At 39.3% G+C, this 25,857-nt stretch overlaps 1 protein-coding gene across 2 annotated transcripts in view; it reads right to left on the minus strand.

Annotated features, from left to right (window-relative positions):
* Window positions 1-25,129, minus strand: part of lmbr1l (limb development membrane protein 1-like) — a 69,519-nt gene extending 44,390 nt beyond the window's left edge. Inside the window, exons 1-2 of one of the 2 annotated variants that reach the window (XM_072567061.1) lie at window positions 24,943-25,129; window positions 2,259-2,343 (exon numbers count right to left, since the gene is read on the minus strand). In XM_072567061.1, the coding sequence (XP_072423162.1) occupies window positions 2,259-2,343; window positions 24,943-25,002 (145 nt within the window). In that variant the 5' untranslated portion in view covers window positions 25,003-25,129. The remainder of the gene's footprint in view (window positions 1-2,258; window positions 2,344-24,942) is intronic. The other variant, XM_072567060.1, reaches the window with a different exon arrangement.
* Between the last annotated feature and the right edge of the window lie 728 nt (window positions 25,130-25,857).

The following is a 25,857-nucleotide window of genomic DNA, read 5'->3' on the forward strand; positions in this document are numbered from 1 at the left end:
TCAGAAGACAGTCCCAGACCCCAACTCCCAATGATACCTGTTTTGCTAAGTCTCTTTGATGCCACACTCGGTCAAATGCCACCTTGATGTCAAGGGCTGACACTCGCTTCTAACCTCTGGAATTCAGCTCTTTTGTCCACGTTTGAACAAAGGCTGTCATGAGGTCAGAAACCAACTGGCCCTGACAGAACCCAAAAGGAGTTCTTTCTGTGTTTAAGGAATTCACTTACCTTCTTGGCTTGGGGTGATGAACAGCCCTGTGGAACCTCATACTGAATGAATCACAACATAACTAGAAAGAAATCAGGGGTGGGAGAGACTTGAAGAGGTGGGATTGTATTGGACAGGAATGTTACCACTTCACAATAATATAAACATTGGAATAACCAATTTTTTGCTAACTGATGTTTTAACCACTTGTCATGCTCCAGACCAAACTCCCCATGCTAGAAACAAACTGTACAATTCTGATCTGTTGCTGTGGGAAATTTCTCAACACAAGCATTTCTTTAATTCATCGTTTCCAATAGGCGGGAGGTGAAAACATGGTGATTTGAGCACTAGAGAAATTAGTGTTCAATGTCTTTCAGTTTTTCCACACACTCTAGCTCAGCTGACAGGCTGAATGATAATAAACTTACAGTAAATTAATTAAACAGCCTTCGAAACAAACCCAATCATGGAAACATGCCCTGTGAATGGAAACAAGTCTCAACATTTAATATAAACCTGATGGAACAAATCCTCTTCTCCCTCCCCACTACTTCCCCCGAGGACAAGGTTCTGCCTTGGGAGAGCTGTCTTGACGTTTCAAATTGATGACAGCATTGCTGAGAGTGACAAAGGCAACTGGACATCAATTGATGGCAAGGCACTTGTTTTAAAAGATACATTACGCTGCAGGCAAGAGAGTCTACGTCACTCAGCTTTCATGATGCAAGGAAGTACTGGACTCTTTACAATTCAGAATTGCACCCAGTAAATAGTTTGCATTTTTAAAAAATTAAGTCAAACTTGAGCTGCGACAAAGGGTGGTGCTGAGTGAAGGTTACGTTTTAGAGGCTGGAGGCAGAATAGCAAAGCTTTTTGGATATATATCTTTTAAATGGATTAGTCATTCTCCAGGAGCATATGGAAGTGAAAACTTTCTTTCTTTTCTAAAATGGTGTTACTATCAAGTTCTGACAAATTCCTTATTGCAGTCTACTTTATCAGCAGCCTGCAGAAATCTCAACAATGGATGGCCAAGCTGTTATTTATCAATTATTATAAATATTTGGGATAGTTCAAGCTCATGTATTTCAGATAGGACTCATCTTTTCTGAAGATCATTAAAACACTAAATTTTAAAAAAATGCTGGAGAAACTCAGCAGGTATGGCAGCATCTGTGGAGACAGAAACACAGTTAACATCTCAAGTTGAATAAAGGGTCATTGGACTTGAATCATTAACTCTGCTTTTCTCTTCATAGATGTTGCCAGACCTGCTGAGTTGCACCAGCACTTTGTTTTTGTTTTAAATTTCCAACATCTGCATTAACTGTAAAATGCTTTTGTTTTAAAAAAAATAGTTGTATTTGGATGATCATGCCATAAGGGGTTTTAAAGGGGTTCTACATTGAAGCAATCAATGAAATGCAGTAGCTGCAATTCAAACATATGCAATCCTTCAATATTTCAGCAATCTAGTCAACTTGGTTAACAAAGGGGCGCCTCTCATTTCACCACTCAGCTTGGAACAGAATACTTACTAATTTTGAAACCAGAAATGGAACCCGCAATACATAAGCAGTCAATCATCAGGATTTTCAGGCTGACAGCCACCACCCTTTCACACATATTACCCAACAACTTGCATTTGTATCACACCTCTGACATAGGAACAATGTCATCAGTCCCCATGTAAGTAGGGGGAAAGAAAATTACCAGTTTAGGATACCTTGGTTAACGGCCTTCCAAGATCAAGATGCTCACATCTGAAAGTAAGTATCACATTAGACCTACCACTAGGCTTTGTAAAGAGTTACAGTATACATTACAAATGCCAAGATACAGTGGATCCATGCTGTATTTATCTACAACAGCACATTGATACACATGTAATGTCCCACCAATGACCAACACTGGAAGTATCCACAGTCTTAAATCAGAACTAATAATTCATGTCACCCAAAGCCTTAAAACAAATCACCTGAGACAATGTCAGAATAAGTTATTTCAGAACTTGTCAGAAAAAAAAGGTTTTTAAAAAATGTCACCTGCTGTAAAGTCTGCATTCTTCTTAAATCGAGTGATTACCAGATAGGAGAGAATATACAAAGCAGTGAATAGTAGTGCACAGATCTGTGGAGAAAGAACATGAGAAAAAAACAGTTAAGAGCTAAAACAATTAGATCAGACAATAGAAATGCCACTCAAAATATTCAAATTCACCTTCTCCAATCATCACTTGCTGAAATTTAGGCATGTAAAGTGAAACCTAGCTCTCATTTGGAAAGCGGAATTGAAAAAATTTATGGTTGGTTCCTTTGATGGCACAATCGGCTGTGCAACACCAGAGTTCTCCCTCTTGAAACAATTATCCTATTGCCTGGCAGGGCAGTATGAGAGAGATCAGCTGCAGTACCTTCCTCCATTATGGGGACCTACACTTGGATGAAGTACCAGAGACTGGCACACCTGCCAGAAGAAGTGGAGAAACAAATCGGGGAAACACCAAAAAGAACTCCAACAAAAACTCGGAAAACAGCACCTTTCTCTTTTGTGCATCCATTTACTGAATAAATCTGGTCTTAAATGCTATACTTCAATTGGGAGGAATTGCTCATCATAATAGTGTAACAGGACAAACTCTCAAAATGTTTTGTGTTCAGACCAGTGATTCTAAAATTATTAACAGGAGGATTTTTTTTTAGAAAACAATGCACAAGACACCTTTCAATCACTCTGTACTTTTTTCATTGTTCTTCCTCAAGATGCAAGTATATTTGAAGAATACAGAGCTGCATTCCTTCTCTTGCACTGTTCCATGGAATCTATATGCAATCCCAACAACTGATCCCAGACCACAACATTTTAAAGTCTCACTATTATGTATTAAATCTATTACATGAGAAATAGATTTTTGTTGGTATATTAATGGATATGGAACAATGGTAAATCAATTATGATCTGATTGAAATGGCAGAACAGGCTCAAGAGGTCAGAACGGCCTATTCCTGTTCCTTGTATTATACAAGAGGTAATTTTTTTAATTGCTTGCAATCTCTTTTTTTGAAAGCTCCCTGTTTCCAAACAGTGAACTATAAAACTGAGGCAAGTGTAAATTGGTCTGCCTGAACTAAAATGGTTAATAATATGACCGATGATTTAAACTGGTCCAGACCCAAAAATGATACAACCAATAATTTGAGAAAAACAATCAATTCCTGCAGATAAACTGGTTCCATTCTTATGATTGTTAAAGCTGCACAAACATGACCATTCACATATCTGCTCAGCAGTGACAGAGTCTGCTCTACTGCTCCTGATAGGAGCCAAGCACATACAGGGTACTATGACTGTTCCCACCATGAACAAGGGGAGTGGGCTAGGAAATCAGGAAGAAAGGTCACAGCTGAGAAATCACTGCACACCCACACCCCCACCCACCCTCCCGAAGGAGTCAACTGCAATCAGATGATGTAGGTAATGTACAACAAAATAAAAGGTGAATGGAAAAAAGGGATAACAAATAACAAAATAAAAGAAAAGAAATAGAAGGAATACGCCATGTGGCCTGTCAAGCCGACCCCATTATTCAATAGCTGAAGATTCATTAGTTCCACTGTTAGCCATGGCTCACAATGCTGGCCATGAGCATTACCCAGGTCTGGGGCAAACTACCAAAGGGCAGCATGATCACATCTGTGGTTTTCAGTTACCCTGCTTGGAAGCAGTACCCTTGTGCAAAAAACAATACATTCAAGAGGTGAAGAAGAATTTTTCTCATTCAAAACAAAACAAGGGTCAGATCATTTTAGGGGGTGCAGATCTCAAATGGTCTTTTATGCAAAAATATTCCTGTAAAAGTTCAAAAACACACAACCAAACAACAAACATATTAAACTGGTGAGTTATTTTTGTAAAATTTTATAAAAGATTCACATAAAATTCTTAATTGATTCGAAGTTAAACAGTGACCCTTAAAGCTTACAAGCAGCCCCAGACCTCAGTGTTTCCAGTTGTGGAAATAAACGGTTCAACTCATTATGTCAACTTTACATTGGGGAGGGGACAGAGTGAATAAGGGAATAGCAAGAGGAAAGAGTAAACTAGAAAACAAAAGCAAAATACTTTTCATGGCTAGAGAGCTGAAACAAACAAAGTGCCAGAGAAATTTACCAAACGTGGCATTACATGAAGAGAAAATAGAATTAAATGTTTAGAGTCCCATGACTCCTCTTCGGTTCTGAAACTAGACTGGAAACATTAACTTTGTTTCTCTCTCGACACCTGTTGAGTTTCTCCAGCCCTGCTGTTACCTGTAGTAAAAGAGAAAGCCTAGCCAATTAGAACATGGCAGGGATTTCTGCACTGCCAAATGTGTGGAACCCAATCCTAAACCATATTTCAACAACAAGCATATCCTTGTATCGTGTATACAGATTAAATGAGCAATTCCTTAGCTTGGGCAAAGATACAAACAAAGACACAGTGCATTAGTTTGATGCAGGATCTAAGAATAGACAAGTTTGCACAGGTCTCAAGTGACAGCTACAAGCCACAAATGTATTTTTGTGTCAATAGAGACTGGCACACGTATAACCTATATTCCAGGCATTCACACATGACATGGAGATTTTCTACCAGACACATTGCTTTTTAGATTTATTGCCATCAGGCAATGCTTGGCCAAAAACCAAAACAAAACACATTATGAAATTCTTGTAGATGGTATACACAAAACAACCAAAAGTTAAAACCAGTTTGGTGGATTTTATTTTAAACGTGAACTCCAATTGTTCTCCATTAATTTCTTTTTCAGTTGTGCACCATTTCAGCTGAAAATTTACTTGGGGCTGGAGGAGGAAAGAAAACATAATGGCTTTGTATCAGGATGTGAAAAAGTCATTGCTGATTTTATTTTACATGTGCATTCCATTTGTCTGGCATCCATCCATCTCCAGAAGATGTCAGGCACAGAGTAAACAAAATCATTTTGGATGGCGCGTCTTCATTTGGTACACTCTTACTAACAGCTGAAGAAACCAACCCAAGTGGCAGAACCTGCTACAAAACTCATTGTGGATTGTTTTCAGTGTTGGTGTCTGTTGCCAAGTAGCTCTTGCCACTGATACAATTTAACCCAAAAGTGTCACCATTCTTCCTGTTGTAAGCTAGCAACCATGGAATAATTGCTGTTTAGAGTCTTCATGTCACAATTTTAAGTACACTTGGGGGATCCTACTGGTCATCAGGTTCCGGTTACGTCATCATGTAGAAAGTCATTGGTTACACGACCATTTTCATCCTGTGCACATAGAGGTAGCTTTGGCTCAGTCTTGTCTATCTAGTGAGTATCCAGGAGGACTGCTGCATTTGTGATTTTGTCCTGCCAGGAGACCCCCTTAATATGCAGCAATAACAATAGAAATTATGGAGCTTTTTTCTCTCCCCCCCCCTTTAGACTTGTATACCTTCCAAGTTTCACAGCCATGCAAGGTGCCGAGACCACAGGCCTTGCAAACTGTTGACTTAGCCTTCACATATGCACACGTAATATTTTGGGCCAAGAGAGCAATAACCTGCTCTGCAAAGTCTACCAAAGTAATTCAAACCAAAAAAAAACTCAAAAATTACTCAGCCCTCCTACTGCAAGGAAACACTTAGCTTCAACACACAACTTCTCCAACTGTACTGTTAAAATCAGTGTGTTGGGAAAACTGACGGCCTGTAACCTTTTGTGTTTCCACTTAAAATTTGCCACCGGCATTCTGAAAGTGAAAAGGTTTTAAACATTACACTCCGAACATCAGACAATTTCAAATTTTCAATATGGAGAAAGAGAGCTTCATAGCCAAACCCAATCCTGCCCTGAGTAAACACCTGCTGTAAATTTGAACTGTCAGTGCAATCAAGGGCAACAACCATGGTCAATGTTCTCCTTAGGCCAGAGCAAAGAAATCCAAGGGTGTCAGAATGCAAATTCAGACAGCTCTGGACCCTGGTAAATGGAGCTCAGGTTGACATCCAGCAAGTAGATACATGCATCCAATGGGAGCAGATGCCACTCCAATGTAATGAGGTAGATGGGTTTTTAGTCTTGTTTTCACTCCACATAGGAGAAGGTACTCTACCAAGATAAAAACAATGAGGAAGGCAGTGGGAAACCACCTCAGCTATTAGAGTCATAGAGATGCACAGCAAGGAAACAGACCCTTCGGTCCAACCCATCCATGCAGACCAGACATCCCAACCCAATCTAGCCCCACCTGCCAGCACCAAGCCCATATCCTTCCAAACCCTTCCTATTCACGTACCCATCCAAATGCCTCTTCTTTGAGAATAAAGTGACTTAAGAACCTCCTGTCTGACACTGTGTTTCAAACCTGCCCTAGAAGAACACAAGAGATGGCTAAAGCAATCCAGTGTAGTGTATGTGCTGAATGTTGTGGTTCTGTTCACCGAGCTGGGAATTTGTGTTGCAGACGTTTTGTCCCCAATCTAGGTGACATCCTCAGTGCTTGGGAGCCTCCTGTGAAGCGCTTCTGTGCTGTTTCCTCCAGCATTTATAGTGGCCTGTCTCTGCCGCTTCCGGTTGTCAGTTCGAGCTGTCCGCTGTAGTGGCCGGTATATTGGGTCCAGGTTGATGTGTTTGTTGATAGTCTGTGGATGAGTGCCATGCCTCTAGGCATTCCCTGGCTGTTCTGTTTGGCTTGCCCAACTCCCATTCCTAGACGTGATGGTACAGAGAACACCGAACGGAGAATTCACCACAAAGGTTTACAGGAAAGCCACACACACAGACCAAGTCCTAAACTATGAAAGCAACCACCCCAACACACACAAACAAAGTTGCATCAGGAGACTATTCAAAAGGGCCACAACACACTGCAGCACACCAGAACTGCAAAAAGAGGAAGAAGAACACCTATACAAGGTATTCGCCAAAAACGGATACCCTCGCAATTTCATCAACAGATGCCTAAGGGAGAGACAATGGAACGAGGACATGCCGCAACCCAAAGGCCTAGCCACACTACCATACATCAGGAGCATTTCTGAACTGACAGCAAGACTACTGCGACCACTAGGACTCATAACAGCACACAAACCAACAGCCACGCTCAGACAACATCTCACCAGAACGAAGGACCCAATACCCAACATGAGCAAAACTAATGTAGTGTACTAAATCCCATGCAAGGACTGCACAAAACACTACATCGGACAAACAGGAAGACAGTTAACGATCCGTATACATGAACACCAACTAGCCACGAAACGACACGACCAGCTATCCTTAGTAGCCACACACACAGACGACAAGCAACATGAATTCGACTGGGACAACACTACCATTATAGGCCAAGTCAAACAGAGAACAGCCAGGGAATTCATAGAGTCTGTGGATGAGTGCCATGCCTCTATCAACAAACACATCGACCTGGACCCAATATACCAGCCACTACAGCGGACAGCTCGAACTGACAACCGGAAGTGGCAGAGACAAACCACTATAAATGCTGGAGGAAAGATCTCAGAAGCGCTTCACAGGAGGCTCCCAAGCACTGAGGATGTCACCTAGACAGGGGACGAAACGTCTGCAACACATATTCCCAGCTCGGCGAACACAACCACAACAACGAGCACCCGAGCTACAAATCTTCGCACAAACTTTGTATGTGCTGAATGTTTAATGGTCAGTCAAATAGTTCACAGAAATATTGAATCAGAGGGTTTGAGCATTTGTCAAAATTCAATTGTTTACTAGGGATCCTAAGCAAATTTAAAAACCTACATGAAATTCCCAAATTTGTTAGCAAAAGAATCTTCAAAAATTTTTTATTGGACATGAACAGTCCATTTGAAAACTGCAAATGACATTGCACAAAAAGTAAAGTATCGAATTGATATGATTGCATGACTCATTAGAAAGGGAGAACACGTTAAACACTGACATCACTACCAAAGCCAAAAAAAACCTTGTTAATTTCCTAATCACAATGAAATTGTGTATACTTGTCTGAGAATGCACAAAGTACTGCTGCAAATAACAAATCCAACACTGAATTCCATATCTCATAACTGTGGATTGTATTCACAGAAACCACTTATCTCATTGAATTCTTCCCAACTCTCAAGAATCTACAATGCTGATACATTTGTAGAACGGGATGTAGAGTTAAACCGTCACAATATTGCACAAATCAGTTAACTCCTCCCAACTAAAGATTTTTTAGTGTGGCTTGTGGTCTTGAGAGTACATTACAAGGCCAGTGTAAATCCTCCTCTGCCCAGCACAGCCAAAATAAATTTCCAACACGTTAGAAACATACATTTATATACAAACTTGCTCAGGTTTTTTTTAAAAACTGTTTAAAAGTATATTTTTGTACTTCTTACAAGGGAAATATCCCCAGGGTTGATCTAGTTAATTTGCTCTACTTGGTTGCACAATATCATTGTTCCAAACTAAACCTATCAGCACTGAAACATAATCGCTCAAAAAAAAAACACAACACTCAGTACTTCATGTTTCGGACAATCCAGCTTCTTCAGTGTTAGTGAGAAAGGACGAGAGGTTAAAGGGACATCTGTACAGGCACTCCCACTTCCTTCCTCACCTTTCACCAATTTGGCTGTAAATTCTGTCCCTCCTCTTTGATCCACTCCTCAAAACCTAACTTTTTAATTAAACATTCGGTCAACTGTCCCAGTATCACTCTGTGGTTCTGTGTCAAATTCCGTTTGCTAAAAAGTGTTGACAAAATGCCTTGGGACATTTTGCCATCTGAAAGACACTATTCAAATGCTGCTGTTGTGAAGGCATAGTTCCCAGTATTTTGCAGGCTAAGCTCAATTACCAACCAGGGCCTGTCAGAAGTCCCCTTATTCATTTGCAAGTACTGCACACAACTTCATAGTTTTGAACAAAAATCTTAGAAATCATAGCATATCTCTCACTGCAAGGTACATTTAAAATATACACATTAGCAGAATAGGACAACATGGACTCGTTCCTACAATTCTCTAGTCAGTAAGTTACCAACCATAGGCATGAGTCATCGCAAAATTGGAAGAAGAAAATACCATTGAATTTGTCAAGAACCCAATTGAAGCAGAAAGCTTCACATTTTAAAACTTTGAACCCGAGGTACTTCCCTGAATTACAGAAGTGACCACATTTCAGAAGTAATTAACTAGGTACAAAGCACTTTGGGATGTCTAAAGGTCACAAAAAAGTAGTTATATAACTGCAAATCTATTTTCTCTGCTCTAAACAAAAAAAAAGTGGTTTCATAAAAATTTCCTATCTTTCTTGAACTAGTCAAGTGGCATAAAAGAGCTCATGACTTGATGGCCCAAATGGCTCGAGTGCTGTAAATGTCTCGCTGCTACGATTTGAAGAGCAGGAAATTATCCAATATTCTGTTAACATTTCCCCTGAAAAAAAAAGTATCAAATCATATTAACTTAAGTCATTTATATCGTTGATTGTTGGGGCCCTTTACTAATTGTGAAAATTGGCTGCTGTGATGATCATAAGTGTCAGTCAATACATTTAGTAATTTATTGACTCTGATCTTCTTTGGGATTTCCAGAGAATGTAAAATGCACCGTACATTGCAAATTCTTTCTTCAAAGCCTATAAACCTAAAAGTAAAAAAAAAAACAGGATCCAGAACACTTGTTGGAACAAAAAGATAACTACAGTCTTGCGTGCTTGAAGTCAAGTGAACATTTTCACACACAGCTGGAAGGATGGGATTGTAAACATCCTCAGCTCTCAGCATCCTGTCCCACTCTGAAAACATTGCAACAAACTCCACTGGGAGGAACTTAATCAACCCAGAACAGTTTCCTCCTAGCTGGTTGTTGGAAGTAGATTTTACTGCAGACTCTAACCAAAAGCATAAGATTTACAAACCAGCAGTGACTCATGTTTCTGTCCTTTTGCCCTCAGACCAGCAGTTTAACTATTAACTTTTAGTAACAGGTTTAAAACTAGCAGAATCTCATCTGCTGACATCCAACACCACCAAACCTGGCAGCTATGAAAAAGGTCAATGGCTCAGGAGTGAAGACAACAAACACTGGGAGATCACAGTGGGTCAGACAGCATCCATGGACAGAGCGCAAGCTAACATTTCAAATTTAAATGACTCTTCATCAGGAGGTTCAGGAGTATCCCTTTATCGATCAGCTCAAAGATACCAAGAGAGTAAAAGACAAAACAGCATGATAGAAATTCTGGTAGCATCTCATCAAGGCAAGCACAATGAAGGACACTTCCTTACTTAAAAGTCCACGAAACAGGAAAGAAGTTTAAAGATGAGGTTCATTTTCACAAAGTTATTGAAGAGTCATCTCACTTGAGTATTGTTGGCTCAAATGAAAGGATATAAAAGAAAATATAGCTGCTACTTATAATACCAAACTCTTAAAAAATGATTTATACTTACTGCACATTGGAGACTTAAAGTGCATTTGTTTTCATTAATTTCTGATCAGTGCACCAATTTCTTTTGCAGGACACAGTGCTGCTTTTCCCAATCTGCTCACAATACATTATTCCACTAGAAATAGTTAATTGTATACGTCATTACTGCTATCAAGCCACTCATAAGACAAGCATTTAAAAATGGTTAGAATTGGGTTTTACATGAGGATGACTACAAGCTGCAAAACAGTGAAAATCAGATATACCAATTTGTTTTGAAAAGCCTAGTATACTTTTGAAGAAAAGTCAGGTCACAGAGTAATTAAAATTTCAAAATTAAACTTTTAACAGCTTAGCAATAGAAGGAAGAACTATTAAGCTAAAACTCACCAATATTGACTTGGTGAAAGATACAAGAATTTTGGGATCCTCTTTCACCAAGTTTATATTGATACAAGGCAAAATCTACCTTTCCTATAGTGACCAATATGTTAAACTTCTTCAAATTATACTTCAGACTCCATTCTCAGAGAATGTGAGCTTGAACTGTATAGCTCCCTTCATGGCCTGAAGATGACTCAAAGCACTTTGCAACCAAATGAAGACTTTTTTCTGAACTCTAAACACAGCACACTTGTAAATGTAGCAAGTTTTAGTGATATTAATTGGGGGCTAAATACTGGCCAGAACACCAGGGAGAACAATCCCATCCTTTGTCAAGTCCATACCATTGGACTTTTTATAACCCTCCCAAGATGACAGGGTTTCAAGTCTAACTTCACATCTGAAAGGCAGCACCTAATATCTGAATACTCAGTACTGGCCCTTCAAAAAACACAGCACTCACATGGTACTGAGACCAGAACTCCAACCCTCGATCTCAGAAGAGAGGGTGCTATACAGTGAGCCAAACCCTCCTGACAGACAGGTAAATGCTTCACCTGAACTCAACTGATAGACAGAATTTGTGAAGCTATTTAATTTTTTTTTCTTTTTTTCCCCTGGGTGGCCAGTGACAAGCACTGCCCTTAGCACTCCCCTTTTTCCTTTTTTTTAAAACATTGCTGGGTTTTTTTCCCCTTTTAAATTTAATCCCCACACTACCACCTAAGTGCGGTAGTGCTTATTTTTTCCCCAGCACCCATGTTGTGTGTGTGTGTGTGTAGGTGTGAGACACAGTGAGAGACACAAGGCGCACGAATCTTTATTCAATTTCCACCACCAGGAAGAAAGGAAAACACCCGAGTGGCCAGTGACAAGCACTGCCCTTCACATCAAAGGGCAATGCTGTGCAGTGAAGCTATTTAAATCTGTTTCCTGTGCCTTGTTTATTGGCTCATTTTGTGTATTACCTCAAGGGTGTCTTGCAGCAAACTGTTCTAGCAATACATCAACTAGTGGTGAAAGGTGAAAAATATAAGGTTCAAATGTGAAAATTCACATTGCTAAATTTGCAAGAAATGCAGCTCAAACAAGAGTAAATTTTGAATCAAGGCATGACATTTCAAAGCATAATAAAGACCAGACTGAAATACCAAAAAGATTCTGTAATCTTGGTGGTCTTTGGGATAGGCAGAAAAAGGTTCCAGATGGTTGCCATTTGAAGGTTCACTCTCACTCAGATAAAGGATTCTAAAATGGAAACTTTCCTGAAAACGTGTGCGTGCACATGGAGTAAAGGCAAGTCGTGGCTCAAATCTGACTCTTCCGTCTTCCCCAAAGTCATGACACTGTGGGATTGTTGGAAGCGAACCACTGCAGCCTCAAGCACTCACCACCAAAGCAGAGGGCTTGTCAAGAAAGAGATGGCCAGTCACTTTTGGAGCTGCAGCTGCTGCTGCAGCAATGTGAGTGTTCATTCAAAAGTCAGAAGAACAAAGTACTCATGATAGAGCATAGGGATAGAGAAGATTGCAATGTCAGGGTGGAACAAAGCCATGGCTGAACTGTACACACAAGAAAGAGTATTTTAATTTTACACATAGGGGATCTGGAACTCAAATATATCAGTGAAAAAATAATGGATAACGGATAACCAGCCTTAATATGCAACAGAAAATATGCAGAATTTTGGATAAATAGAAGCTTAGAGGATGGAGAATGGAAAACAGCAAGAACATCAGAATAGTCAATCACGTGTAGACGTCAAACACAATTAGAGTTTCAGCAGCAGAGGGGCAAAGATACATAGTGTGATGCAATTCCCACCTGCCTGTCTGTAGCACACTTAATGTTCAAAGAGGATATCCTGTCTTTGTTTGAGCCTCTGGTCTGTAGACTTGTTTTCACTATGTTGGTTTCATTGCTGAAATTCTGGTTTAGCACCAAGTTAGTAGCATTACCCAGCAACTGGCAGATGATGTAAAATTTATCTCAGTGGCAAAAATTGTTAATTTTATCACTGACTGGTTATTAAACTACCTTATTTCTCAAGATTCTGATTGACCTGCTGTGTATTCCCAGTACTTCATAAGAACATAAGAAATTGGAGTACAGGTAGGCCATTCAGCCCATCAATCCTGCATGGCTGACCTGAGTATAGGCTTAATTCCATGTCCAATCCTGTCCCCACAGATCGATCAAAATCAATGTTGTTGTTTTATCTCTGGTTTCATGCTCCTGCAATGCTTGCTTTTCAGTTCGAGTATTTCCAAACAAATTTCATTTGTCATTATATGCAGTCTGTCTGACTGCCCGCCCCTCCAGGGAGTAGCTTACTAACAAGACTTTTGTAAATCGGAACAATTTTGCGTTCTTATACTGGTAAGAACTATTTTGTATCAGAAAGGCAAGTGTTTGACATTTGAACGTATTGACACTAAGGTCAGGTCAAATCATAAGAATTATTATGACAAACGTTCACTCTCATTTTTAGCACAAAGGATCTAAATTTGAATGAGTTTTAGCTCAAACTATACACTGCTGGCCAAATGCTTTCATGGCTTTCAAAGAGCCATCCATCCTTTTGCTGGTGTCTCAGGCTTGTAGGGTCATTTTCCTTCATATTTCCTCCTCAATTACGCATGATCATTTAAGGCATCACACAGTGGTCCTTATGAGATATTAGCCAGTTTAAGTGCAAATATTTCCCTGATCATTTAGTCACTAAATTTATTCAGTACAGAACCCAATCTTACAGACAAGGAAGATCATAGATCTCCGATTTATGCTGCCCATCTGATCACAGCCAGGCAGTCAATTACATGTGGCCTTGGGTTGGGGGTGGGGGCGGGGGAATCAGTAATGTTAGAAACCAAGAAGCATGCAAAGCTTAGGGAAATGTCAAATACCAAGATTTTGTTTTTGATTAAAATTAAAAGTTACCATCTATCTTCTCCACAACATTGGTGACTGCACAGTTACTATTAGAAGGCAGATTGCAAGAATATTTAGAAGTCAGTGTGGAGGGAACTTTGAGCCAGTGGACAGTCAGCATTTAATTTGAATATATATATTTGTTTGATGGTGATGTCCAGCTCAATACTGGGTTACATTAGCACCAGTATGCCTGAAGAGATCGAACAACTACAAATAAATGGCAATTGATATTTTATCTTGTTTCTCTTTTTGGAAAGCAGAATCCTTTAACTAACAAACAATGCAAGAAAGCTGAATCACTATCACTCATACAGCTTCTGTCCCTTCAGACAATATGGATTATCACATCCTCAAAAATGTCATGAAGCAGGTGAAGCAAGACATATACTTTTGAAAACTATGTTAGTTGGCCGGTGCTAGCTTATTTTTATACAGGCTCAATTTCAAGTCCATTTGTTTTCCAGAGCAAGGTCAGACTCAAATAACTGGCATTTACCTTGGGAAGTGGACAAAATTACAATAGTTTTAAAAAGTCACCTTTCCTTCACGTTTCCACTCAAATTCTTTGTATATCAAATGTAAAATCTACCATCATTGTCCCTTGGTACATTCCAGTTTTAGGAATACAGTTCAGGAAAATAAAATCACAAAATCAGCATTTATTGCAACACCGGAGAATCAGCCAATTTTTAAATCGCTCACAATAACTTAAAGAACAGGACTATTTGCTAGTGATATTTATGTACAGAGGAACCTCGATTGTCTGAAGGACACAGGCAGGCAGTATTTCATTCGGTTAATCAGGTGCTGGATAGTAGTTAGCCAAGCGCCGGGACCTTATGATCTTGTTCGGATTATCCGAAATTTGGTTAATCGAATGCCTCTGCATAGTAGATAGCTCTTTAATAATTTTTTTTAATTAAAAAAAAGTGTTTAAAAATAAACTTTTTAAAAGCCTCTTTGAAGGCCCACAAATCAGGCACAATTGGGGAAACTAGGCAGAGTGATTAATGTGATTGGGGAGTGTGTGTGGTGCCTGCTTCTAACATAACTGACATATGCAAAAGATTGCAGAAATGTGAATTGAGTTGCTGGTTTGGTTGAATTTGGGTTAATGGTGTTGAAAACAAATTGTGTTGAATATCCATTGTGGATATGGTTGACATCTTGGTAATGGTAATTGGCATTTCATCATAGGCTATGACTATGACAAGGCTATGAAGGACTGGTGACATCTCGTCTTTATCATATAACATATGGCAAAAGTCACCATAGTCCCCCACAAGACCATGGGGCTGCTCTCTGAGACAAACAACAGTGGTGAGTCTCCACACCTCAAGCAACTACTGCAGCTTTATCTTGTAGACATTTACTCATGAGGAATTGTATTGGAAATGACTTTGCTTGCTTTTGTTGCTGTCTCTGTTAGCGATGGGAAGTTTAGTGCTATTGCACTTGTCATCTGACCTGGTGTTGTTATTCACTTTCTTGAGTGCAAATTTTTCAACCACATTGAGTTCTTTGTGGAAATTGATGAGATATGTCATTATCATATGTTATTGGGGCAATGTTGAGAAGGTGGGACCTTCAAGGTGACCTTGGGCAATATGGGAATTAAACGCATATTGTTGGCATCACTGCACGTCACAAACCAGCTGTCCAGCCAACTGAGCTAACTGACCCCAATAACATATGATAATGACATATCTCATCAATTTCCACAAAGAACTCAATGTGGTTGAAAAACGTGCACTCAAGAAAGTGAACAACAACACCAGGTCAGATGACAAGTACAATAGCACTAAACTTCCCATCGCTAACAGAGACAGCAACAAAAGCAAACAAAGTCATTTCCAATACAATTCCTCGTGAGTAAATGTCTACAACATAAAGCTGCAGTAGTTGCAGTCAAACAATCCACAAAGGGTATGCAGTGTGGAAAGTAGAAAGAGTCTTATGGATTAAAAAAGGTGCTCAAATGACTAGGGTTAGAATGCAGATAAAGTCACTTTGCATTATACTTCATCTTAGAGCAGTTACATCAGCATGAGCTTGTTTGTGTTCCCAAATTCAATGTTTCTTTTGCTTGTCCAAATGCTTAGGGGAAAAAAAAGCCATTCTTCTTATGAAATTGTGAATGTTCCTCCCTCCAAACCAGAAGCACAAGAAATCAAATACTGATGTAGCATGTGACACATTCATACATAGTAGATGGTTCCCGGTTTGAGCCCTGATCTTTGCAGTTAGCCAACTCAACTCATCCAATGAGGTACAATAGTGCTCAATGCTTCTGATTATCCATCCAGAACGAGCATACAGACAAAATTAGTGAGGAGGATAATGTGTTCAGCTATATCTACAGGGGCAAACACCTTGCCAATAATCACTGCAAGGCAGTAGCTAGGTTATTTCCCTTGACTACTTTGAATTTACAATTTCTTTCCATTTTTCGCATTCTTAAACCATCAAAATGGAACTGTATCGTGGTGATGGATGAAAGTGTTTCACTCTATTGTAATTCTCACTGCAAAATACTTGCAACAAGAAAACCATTCATTCCTTCATCAAGTCTACAAAAGAAAACAGATTGTCAGGTAATCTTACTCCAGCACATAAATTATACTTTCATCAGGTTTAAATTATCTGATTCCTATGAGCAACCAAATCTGCTTTAAAATCTGTGGTACCTTAGGGAATTGGTCAATAACTGAGTCAGAAAATTGGACTAAAATTGCTCCTGCTGGCAAAGTTCATAAGAAAAACAAATGGTAAACTAGATTTGAAGATATGAAGATTAGTCATTTTAATCAGCAGCAGATATAGTCCTTATGGAACACAGTAGCTGGAAGAATTTTGAAGAAAAAATGCAAAATAAATTCTGTGTGCAAAGCACCATGAAACAAAGCAGTGTTACTCGCAATCACAAAAAGCAAATTGCCATCACAGTTATAGTGTCTAATGCTGTAGGAAGACCCATGGTAAGGAGTCTTAGAGAACAACTATACAAACCCAAACAACTCGCATGTTATTCCTAGCGGCTAGTTACACAATAGGGGATAAGGACCTAGGAGCACACCTTTTGGCTGATCCAATGGAGTCAGGTATAACATGTACTGCACAATGTGTGATCTAAAAGGAAATTACTGGGAGTGGGTGATGGAGAGGTGGGTAAAAAGGGCAGAGATAGAAATTATATACAAGTTGTAACTTTAATCACTGAAAAATTATAATTAGTAGCATAATGCAAAAAGGAATTGACTGTGTTCTGCAGTCATAAGCAAAACATTATCCTGCATTGTTAACAAGAACAGCAGGATCAAACTGCAACTGTTACAAAACCTTTTGATGACCTCTGATACTAATCCAGTTGTGATTTCATAACCTGCAAGTCATGACATAATGCTTACAATAATTTGCAGATTCATCTCATTATACACAGAAAAACAAAGATCCTGGAGGATCTTGACAGGGTGGAAGTGGAGAGGATGTTTCCTCTTACAGGAAAATCAAGAACTAGGGGCCACTGTTTAAAAATCAGGCATCATCCATTTAAATCATAGAGTAGATTTTTTTTCTCTTGGGGTCATGAGTCAGAGTCTTTGGAATGCTCTTCCTGAAAAGGTGGTGGAAGTAGAGTCCTTGAATATTTTTTAGGCAGAGGTTGATAGACTCTTGTTAAGCAAGGAGATGAAAGATAATCAGGGGTAGGCAGGATTGTGGATTTGAGACTACAATCTGATCAGCCATGATCTCATTGAATGGCAGAGCAAGACTTAAGTGGCTGGATAACCTACTGCTCCTGGCTCAAATGTTTATAAACAAACATCTTGCTGAAATGTACATTTCCAAGATATTTCTAAAGTCTTTCTGGCTGATTTTACTTGGATGAGAGTGTCATGAGCAAATGGTGTGAAGCAATGTTACAGAGGTTGAAGTGGGCAGTCTTTATGATGAAATGGAGGATGTGGGCTTGGAAGCTCAGCTCAATAGGATACAGATGTTACAAGCAATTTGGTTCAACCCAGGATGATAGCTAAGAAGAGAGGGATAATAATGATAATAAGCACAGAGTTTGGGTGGGGGTGGTGGTGGTGGGGGTTAGTAATAGTTATGGTCTCTACAATGTTTTCAGGAGATAATGGTCATTAGAGCAAGGGTCTGAGGACTGGATGCTTGAAAAACAGAAAATGCTGGGAAAATACAGGTGCCTGTACAGCAGAGAGTAAAGTATGGGCAACATTTCAGGTCAAAAACATTTTTATAATTGTAATCTTCTGCTAGCAAGGAGCAGATACTGTCAGTGACAGAGGCAATTTGTTCAGTGATATCAATTGTGGAATAAATAGTTAAATATTGGTCAGAATGCGGAGGAGAACTCCCCTGCTTTTCTTCAAAATACTGCCTTGGAAGCTTTTAACTTGGAGAACTGATGTAATGTCTCTTCTGACAGTCTGCACTTCTGATATTGCAGGAGTACTGTACTGGGAGTATTGGCCTAGATTTTCATGCTCAAGTCTCTGCAATAGGAATTAAACTCACAACCTCTGACTCAAAAAAGGTGAAAGGTAGTATCAACAGAAAGTTTTTGCTTGTACTCACTTGAGTAGAGAATCCCTGGGTGGAGATCAGCAATGGGAATATTAGCTGATTTTTCTTTTCACCAAAATAGAAGGGGTGGAAATATCATTACTTGCAGTCCATTTTTGAATCTTTTATGGTTGCGCACAATTATTCATTTTTGAAAATTCAAAAAATACATATTGGTTTAAGCTTATCACATGATGTCAGCCAACTTTGAACACTTCAAAGTGACAGATTATCTCAGCAATTCTACAAAACAGAGAGGCTACTTTGTGCAAAGAAGCAAATGCTTTTCTCAGCAGTAATACATTGATGGCCAGGTTTGATATTGACAGCATTAAATATTCATCCATGAGCAGGTTAAAGGTTCACTTTATGGTTCCACGTTGCAACAGAAACATTTGGCAAATAAGCAGAAAACTTTGTGCCTTGTGTCTTAAGTATGTTATCACGTTTGATTTCCTTTAAAGCTCATTCCCTCCACCCCACCCAAACCAAGACCACACACTCCCAAACTCAGGGACTGATTCGTTGTGCTCCTTCCTAAACTGGTACTCGCATGGTGCTTCAATGCTGGAATACAATACAGAGGATGTCAGCAGTGAGCTGGCATTCTGCTCAAATAGTGAAGATCAATACTTATTTATCCCATAATTGACATCACTAAATCAGCATCACAGTCAAAGACTAATTTTGTTCTTCTTCAAAGCCAGCACATGCATGTTTTGCAGTAGGATGATGAGATAGCAGTCAGAAGTAGAAAAGTTACGTTATTCCACACCACATTCACAATTTAGCCAGAGTTCCTCTTTGTCTGTACACGTTAGGTAGTGTATTTATCCACCAACTATTAGTGCGGCTATTTGTACAGAGGAAGATAAATTCCACTGCTGCCATATATTGGTTAAGTAAAACATTAAATAGTTTGTATTGTTAAGGACCAGACAAAACTCCCTCAAAACATATTAAGAAAATAGCCTGGACCCTAACTTTTTCTTATTTTAAAGCTAAGTGTAAGGCAGTGAGTTCCAGATGCAATTTGATGGGTCAAACTACCTGAGTTTAAGCAAAACACACTTTATTTTTACACTGCAGTTAAAATACAGACAAAAAAAATGGCTTAACTACTACTAATTAAATGTTATAATATAGTAACATCCCATAAACACATCATTGGCAAAAGCAAATTCAGTAAAACAGATTGTTTGTCATGTGCAATTCTAGCAGCAAGAAGAGAACTCCAGCTTAAAGCTGAACAGAGAGAGGAATAAGAGTTCTACATTCAGCTGCAAGATCCTAGCACCTGAAGAAAGCTAAAACTAAAAATCCTGGTTCTGTGGGAGCTTGACGCTATCCATTCAGGCTGCTTCTGTTGTTGCACCTTCTAAAAAAACCCAAGACCTCACAAGCTGTTTATTGGCTTTGAGCAGACTGCTGTCACCTCTGTCTCAACCTTTCTTCACAAATAAAGGACAAAATACATCTCTTGAAGCCATAGTATCATCACACGTGCTCCTGAAAAAAAATGAACCAATGTACAAAGATAGCTTAATTTTTAAAAACCTGAAGCTTTAGGGTGGCATGGTGGCTCGGTGGTTAGCACTGCTGCCTCACAGTATCAGGGACCCAGATTTGACTCCACCCTTGGGTAACAGTGTGGAGTGTGCACATTCTTCCAGCGTCTGCATGGGTTTCCTCCAGGTGCTCTGGTTTCCTCCCACAGCCCAAAGATGTGCAGGTTTGGTGGATTGGCTATGCTAAATTGCCCATAGTTTCCAGGCTAGGTGGATTAACCACCAGAAATGCAGGATAACTTAGGAGGGACAGTGTGGACTCAATGGGCCAAATGGCCTGCTTCATCGCTGTAGGGATTCTATGATAATGCTATTAGTACATTACAATACTGTCAAATATGGAAGTCACAGATTCTTTCCTGAAGAATGTTGCCAAGTGCAAATATTCATGCCAAGTCTTTATCTAAACACAAGTCAGCATAAAACATTGAAGAGTTGGACAATTTACCAGAATCTAACACCATATTGGGCTAGGAAGTATCCCTGAAAGCAGTACCAGACATGTAATTTATTCAAAGTCAGATTACATGCATCACATTTATAAAGATGAAGTGAAGATTATACCAACCCATTGCGCAATAATGCAAGTGGAACACTTGATACATAATGTCCATTTAGAAAAAAAAAGAATTGTATCAGGCAGAACAAGAATCAAATGGACTCTGAATCACTTAAAAGATAGAGACAAATCAGCATCCAATTTCAAGTCAGTCTCTTGATAACTGTCTAATGCAAAGTAAACATTCACATTTCCATTTCATTTATTGAAGTTAAAATGCTTAGCTAAAGCCAGCTTAGTAGCTGATCATTCCAGGATCATCCAACAATCTGAAACTCCACTTTACTTCTAACTGTCAAGCTTTTGGTTATCGGTACTAATATTTCCTTATGTGGCTCAGTATATAGTGTTTTATGATGCCTCTGTAAAAAGCCTTGGAATTTTAAAAAAATATGTAATGGCACCTTTTTAACATATGTTGCATCTACCCCATACTAGTCCCCATTCCTTCAACTACTTAATCTGCTCTTAAAATGTGGTAATGGCAGTTTCTTCACTCATTAACACTGACAGTTCATTGCCACAGTTTTACAACCCTCTGTGCATTAAAAAAAAATACAGTATGTCCTGCTTCATCTGAAGTCACTCACATTAAATCTTAAATTACATAAGCCCTCACTCAAGATCCCTGAAACATTTTTTTTATCTAATCGGTTCCATCCCCAATACCTCCTTCAAATAAATCACTTCAATCTTCTAGGTTCAAGCAGACCTGATCAAAGTCCCAATATGTTTACAATACTATAAAACATTCCAACTCGACTTCACTGACTTTTTTGGGGCAAAATTGATCATGATAACATTCCTCATCTCTATCTTCCACAGTTTATATCAGGGGAGCCACTTCATTTTGGTCCTATTCCTATCTTTCCCAGTTTAGGTAACAGAGAGCTTTGCTTCGAGCCAATCGACATACAAAATGTTCAAGACTCAATTCTTAGCCTCCCCTTTTCCATGTGTGTGTGAAGGTTTTGGAGATAGTATAGGATGGTTTCAGGGATGAAGGATTACAGTTATCTGCACAGACTACTTTTGATGAGGAGGTGCCAGTGGTGGACTGGGGTGTACAAAGTTAAAACTCACACAATACCAGGTTATAGTCCAACAGGTTTATTTGAAAGTACTAGCTTTCAGAGCACTGCTCCTTCATCAGGTAGCTAATGAAGCAGGATCGTAGGACACAATTTATAGCACAAGATCATAGTGTCATGCAACTGAAATGATATATTGAACAAACCTGGATTGCTGTTAAGTCTTTAATCTTTTAGAATGGGTTGCAGGTTTCCGTTCATTAATACGTAAATCCCAGAACTTCTTTCAAGTCACAATCTTGAGATAACTTAAGGTTTTGTATTAAAAAAGTGACATCTCAGCTCAGACAATGCATTGAAGGTGTGAGGTTAGAGTCTGTCTGTATTCCAATCTTGAGTCAAATTGGTTCTATTTCCCAAATAGAAATTTATAAAATATCACACGGATTGACTGCTTGCAGATTGTGTGCTTTTTGAGCAAAATAGAAAATATCGGCAAATATAATTCTGTGTGCATATGGGGGTGGGGGGAGGGGGGGGGGGGGAAAGACGACAGAGAGAGAGACAGACAGACAGACAGAGTATAAGCCTGTGAGAGGGTGTGCACGTGGGTATGCATGTGGGGCATGTATGTGTGTGTATGAGAGAGGGTCTGCATGAGTGTGTGAGTATGTAAGAATGTGCGTGTGTATATGTATGCTTGTTTGTGAGAGGGTGTATAGTATAGTGGGGTCACCTGTAGTGACCCCAAGTCCCAGTTGAGGCCATCCTCATGGGTAGTGAACGTGACTACTTTTCTCAGAGCAGGGAAAGCCATGAGGGCATTCAAAATCATGGAAGAACTGGATAGAAAAATCTTCTCCATTTACTCTAACAGCTGAAGCATCAGCAATTGGACGGCACAAATTTAAGCAGATTGGCATAAAAACCAGAGGGAACTCAAACTAATACCTCACCTTCATTTTCAAGTAACCATTAGGTAACTTAATAAAACAAAAGTCAGTAAAGTCTCAAATAACAAATAAATGGGAATATTATGCACAGCTAAAGTGGTTTGCTGTGTTCCTCTATGAACTTTCAACTATATCTTAGCAGGCATCAAGACACAGAAACAGTATGGCACAGCAAGAGGCCAGTCATCCCATCATCTCTACACTGGCTGAATAAACAAGTTGCCCATTCTAATGCCATTTTCCAGCATCTGGTCCATAGCCTTGTAGGTTACAGCAATTCAGGTGCAGATCCAAGTTCCTTTTAAAAGGAGTTGAGGGTTTCCACTCCAAACACCAAACTGGACAGCCACCACCTTTTGGGTGAATAGGTTTTTCCCTTATGTTGCCTCTAACACCTTACCAATCATCTTAAATCTGTGTTCCCTGGGAATTGTTCTCTCCATTAGGGGAAACACTCTTGCACACTATCCAAGACCCTCATTGTGTACATCTCAATTAGTGTTACCTATCGGCTTCCTCTGTTCTAAGTAGAACAGCCTTCACCGAATGAATCTTTCTTCATGTCTGCAATTATCAAGCCCTAGCAACATTCTTGTAGATCTCTTCTGTATTCTTTCTCCAGCCATTATGCCATTCCTATTATATGGTAACCAGAACTAGACGCAAAACTCTAACTGTGGTCTAAAAGTATATAGTTCCAGCATTATATCCCTGTATTTAATACCATGCCCGGTGAAGGAACATATCCCATATGCCTTCTTTACCAACTTACCCAACTATCCTGCCATCTTCAGAAACCTGTGGTCATGCACTCCAAGGTCTTGCACAGCCTCCACCTTTCTCAATATCCTCTCATTTGTGCATTATCTTTCTTTGTTTGCCCTCCCCAAAGTTTATAACTTCACACTTCTTCAGATTGAATTCCATTTGCTACTTTTCTGCTGACTCAACCAAACCATTGATATTGACCTGCAGTCATCCTCTTCACTACCAATGTATGCGTTGTCTGCAAATTTCCCAATCATGCCTCCCACATTTAAGTTTAAAACATTAATATATACAACAAACAGTAAGAAACCAAACACTTAGCCCCGCAGAACACCACTTGAAACTGCTTTCTATTCAAAAAGATATCAGTCAACCTTTACCCTTTGGTTCCTGTCACTGAGCAAATTTTGGTTCACCATATTTCTGTGACCCATGGGCTTGCATTTTTCTGACATTTCTCACTGATGAGACACTTGTTTTACTGGTAGCATATAAGAGATTCTCTCATTCACTGATAAAAATAGAATTGTATAATGGTTACAGTCCAGAAAGGAGGCTAGTTAGTCCTTTGTGTTCAGGTCGGCTCTGTGCAACAGCTACTTGCCCTATGCCACACATTTTTTCTCCTTTTCAGATAATTAGCCAGAAACCTTTTGAAAACCATGATTGAATTAGCCTCCACCACACTCAGGCAGTGCAATCACCCACTGCATAAAAAAAGATTTTTCCTCATGCTACCTTTGGTTCTTTTGTCATTCATCTTAAAATGACCATCTTCTGACCCTTCATCCTCCTCCCAATGGGAACAGTCTCTATTTTATCTTGACGCCATAATTTTGAGCACCTGTATTAACATATCCACTCCAACATTTTCTTCTCTAAAGAGAACCATCTTAGAACCCAGACCACCAAATTCCCTTATCTCTGGGATCATTCTTGCGAACCTTTTTGGCACCTTTCTGGTGACTTCACATCCTTTTCTAAAGTGTGGGGCCTAGAATTGAACACAATACTACAGTTGATGCCAAACCTGTGTGTTTTGTAAAAAAGTTCACTGAAACATCCTTGCTTTGGTACTCCAAGCCTCTACTTATAAAGCCTAGAATCCCATATGATTTGTCAACCACTCTCAACCCATTTTGCCATTTTTCAGGGTTTTTTTAAATGTATGCAGTTCAGTCCAATGGGTTTGTAGTGTGGAGTGGCAGCATTACATGGCATATCGAGATCTTTTCTAATCAACCTGTCCAGAGATTTGTTTAATATTGCCTTACCTCATTCTTCCTCCCAAAATTAATTATTTTGTATTTAACATCGTACATTAAATTTTATCTGGAAAGACATGCAGTTCTCATAATTTTGCATAATATTGATTACCGGTATAAGAGATAGGTGACAATCAAAAGGGCTTGTCTGGTGCTGAGTTCAACTGAGTAAAATACTTCTTTCACTTGAGTAAGAATTAAAGGAAAGTCAAAAGTAATCACTTCCAGAAATCCAAAAAAAAACTTACAATACATTCACGAACTCTGTTGTGAAAGAGCTTTGCTCTAATCATAACGTCGTCTTCCATCGCGACCCTTCATGGCTAAGAGGACACACGCTACCTGTTGCCTCAATCTCTGAAGTTGTCGCTCTCTCGACAGCTCGAGCTCCACACAACGACCAGCTTCCAAGCTGCCACACGCTGCAAAATCACCATAGAACGCGACCCCGGATTGGCTCCGAAACTCCAAGAGAAAACCTAGCCCCAAGCACACCATTGGTGGAGACAACTGCTCAAATGTAACGCGGCAGGTAATTGGCTAAAATGCAAACTAAACTCTTCAGATTGGCTGCAGCTCTAAACTGATTAGAGCGAGGTGCTGTGAATATAACCAATAGTAAAATAGAAAAGAAAGGGCTTGCACATTCGATTGGGCACAATCTTGTCCAACAAGTAAGTAGCTGAAAGACGAGGCGAGGAGCTCCACTGAAGACTGTAATTGGTCGAATATCTTCCATTTAAACCATGCATCAATGTCTGGAAATGTGGCTGAAAGATAATTTTTTTTTCTCTCTCTCTGATAGAGGCACTGTGAAACAACGTGTAATTAATAAACGGAAGAAAATCAATGTAAATGCTTTGTTTGTAGAGCAAATTATGCGTACCAAGGAAGTTAGTATGCAAGTTATGAGCTTTACACACAAAAGAATGGAAATTGTGTTGTTTTGTATAAAAGCACAGCCTTTAGTAAGTAAGACATTCAGAGATGATACTTAAAGGTTTTATTGGCTTAAACAGACTAAAAGGAAACGCATAACTCGAATGAAAACATAAAATTGTTGTATAGAAATATTATCTTTAACAAAGTGAATGCTTTCAATAATCTCTGCTTTTATTTTCTGTAACATCCTGTCTTCGTTATCCGTGGACTCGGAAGGTCGG

This window comes from Chiloscyllium punctatum, chromosome X (assembly GCF_047496795.1).
Source record: "Chiloscyllium punctatum isolate Juve2018m chromosome X, sChiPun1.3, whole genome shotgun sequence".
Taxonomy (NCBI): Eukaryota; Metazoa; Chordata; class Chondrichthyes; order Orectolobiformes; family Hemiscylliidae; genus Chiloscyllium; species Chiloscyllium punctatum.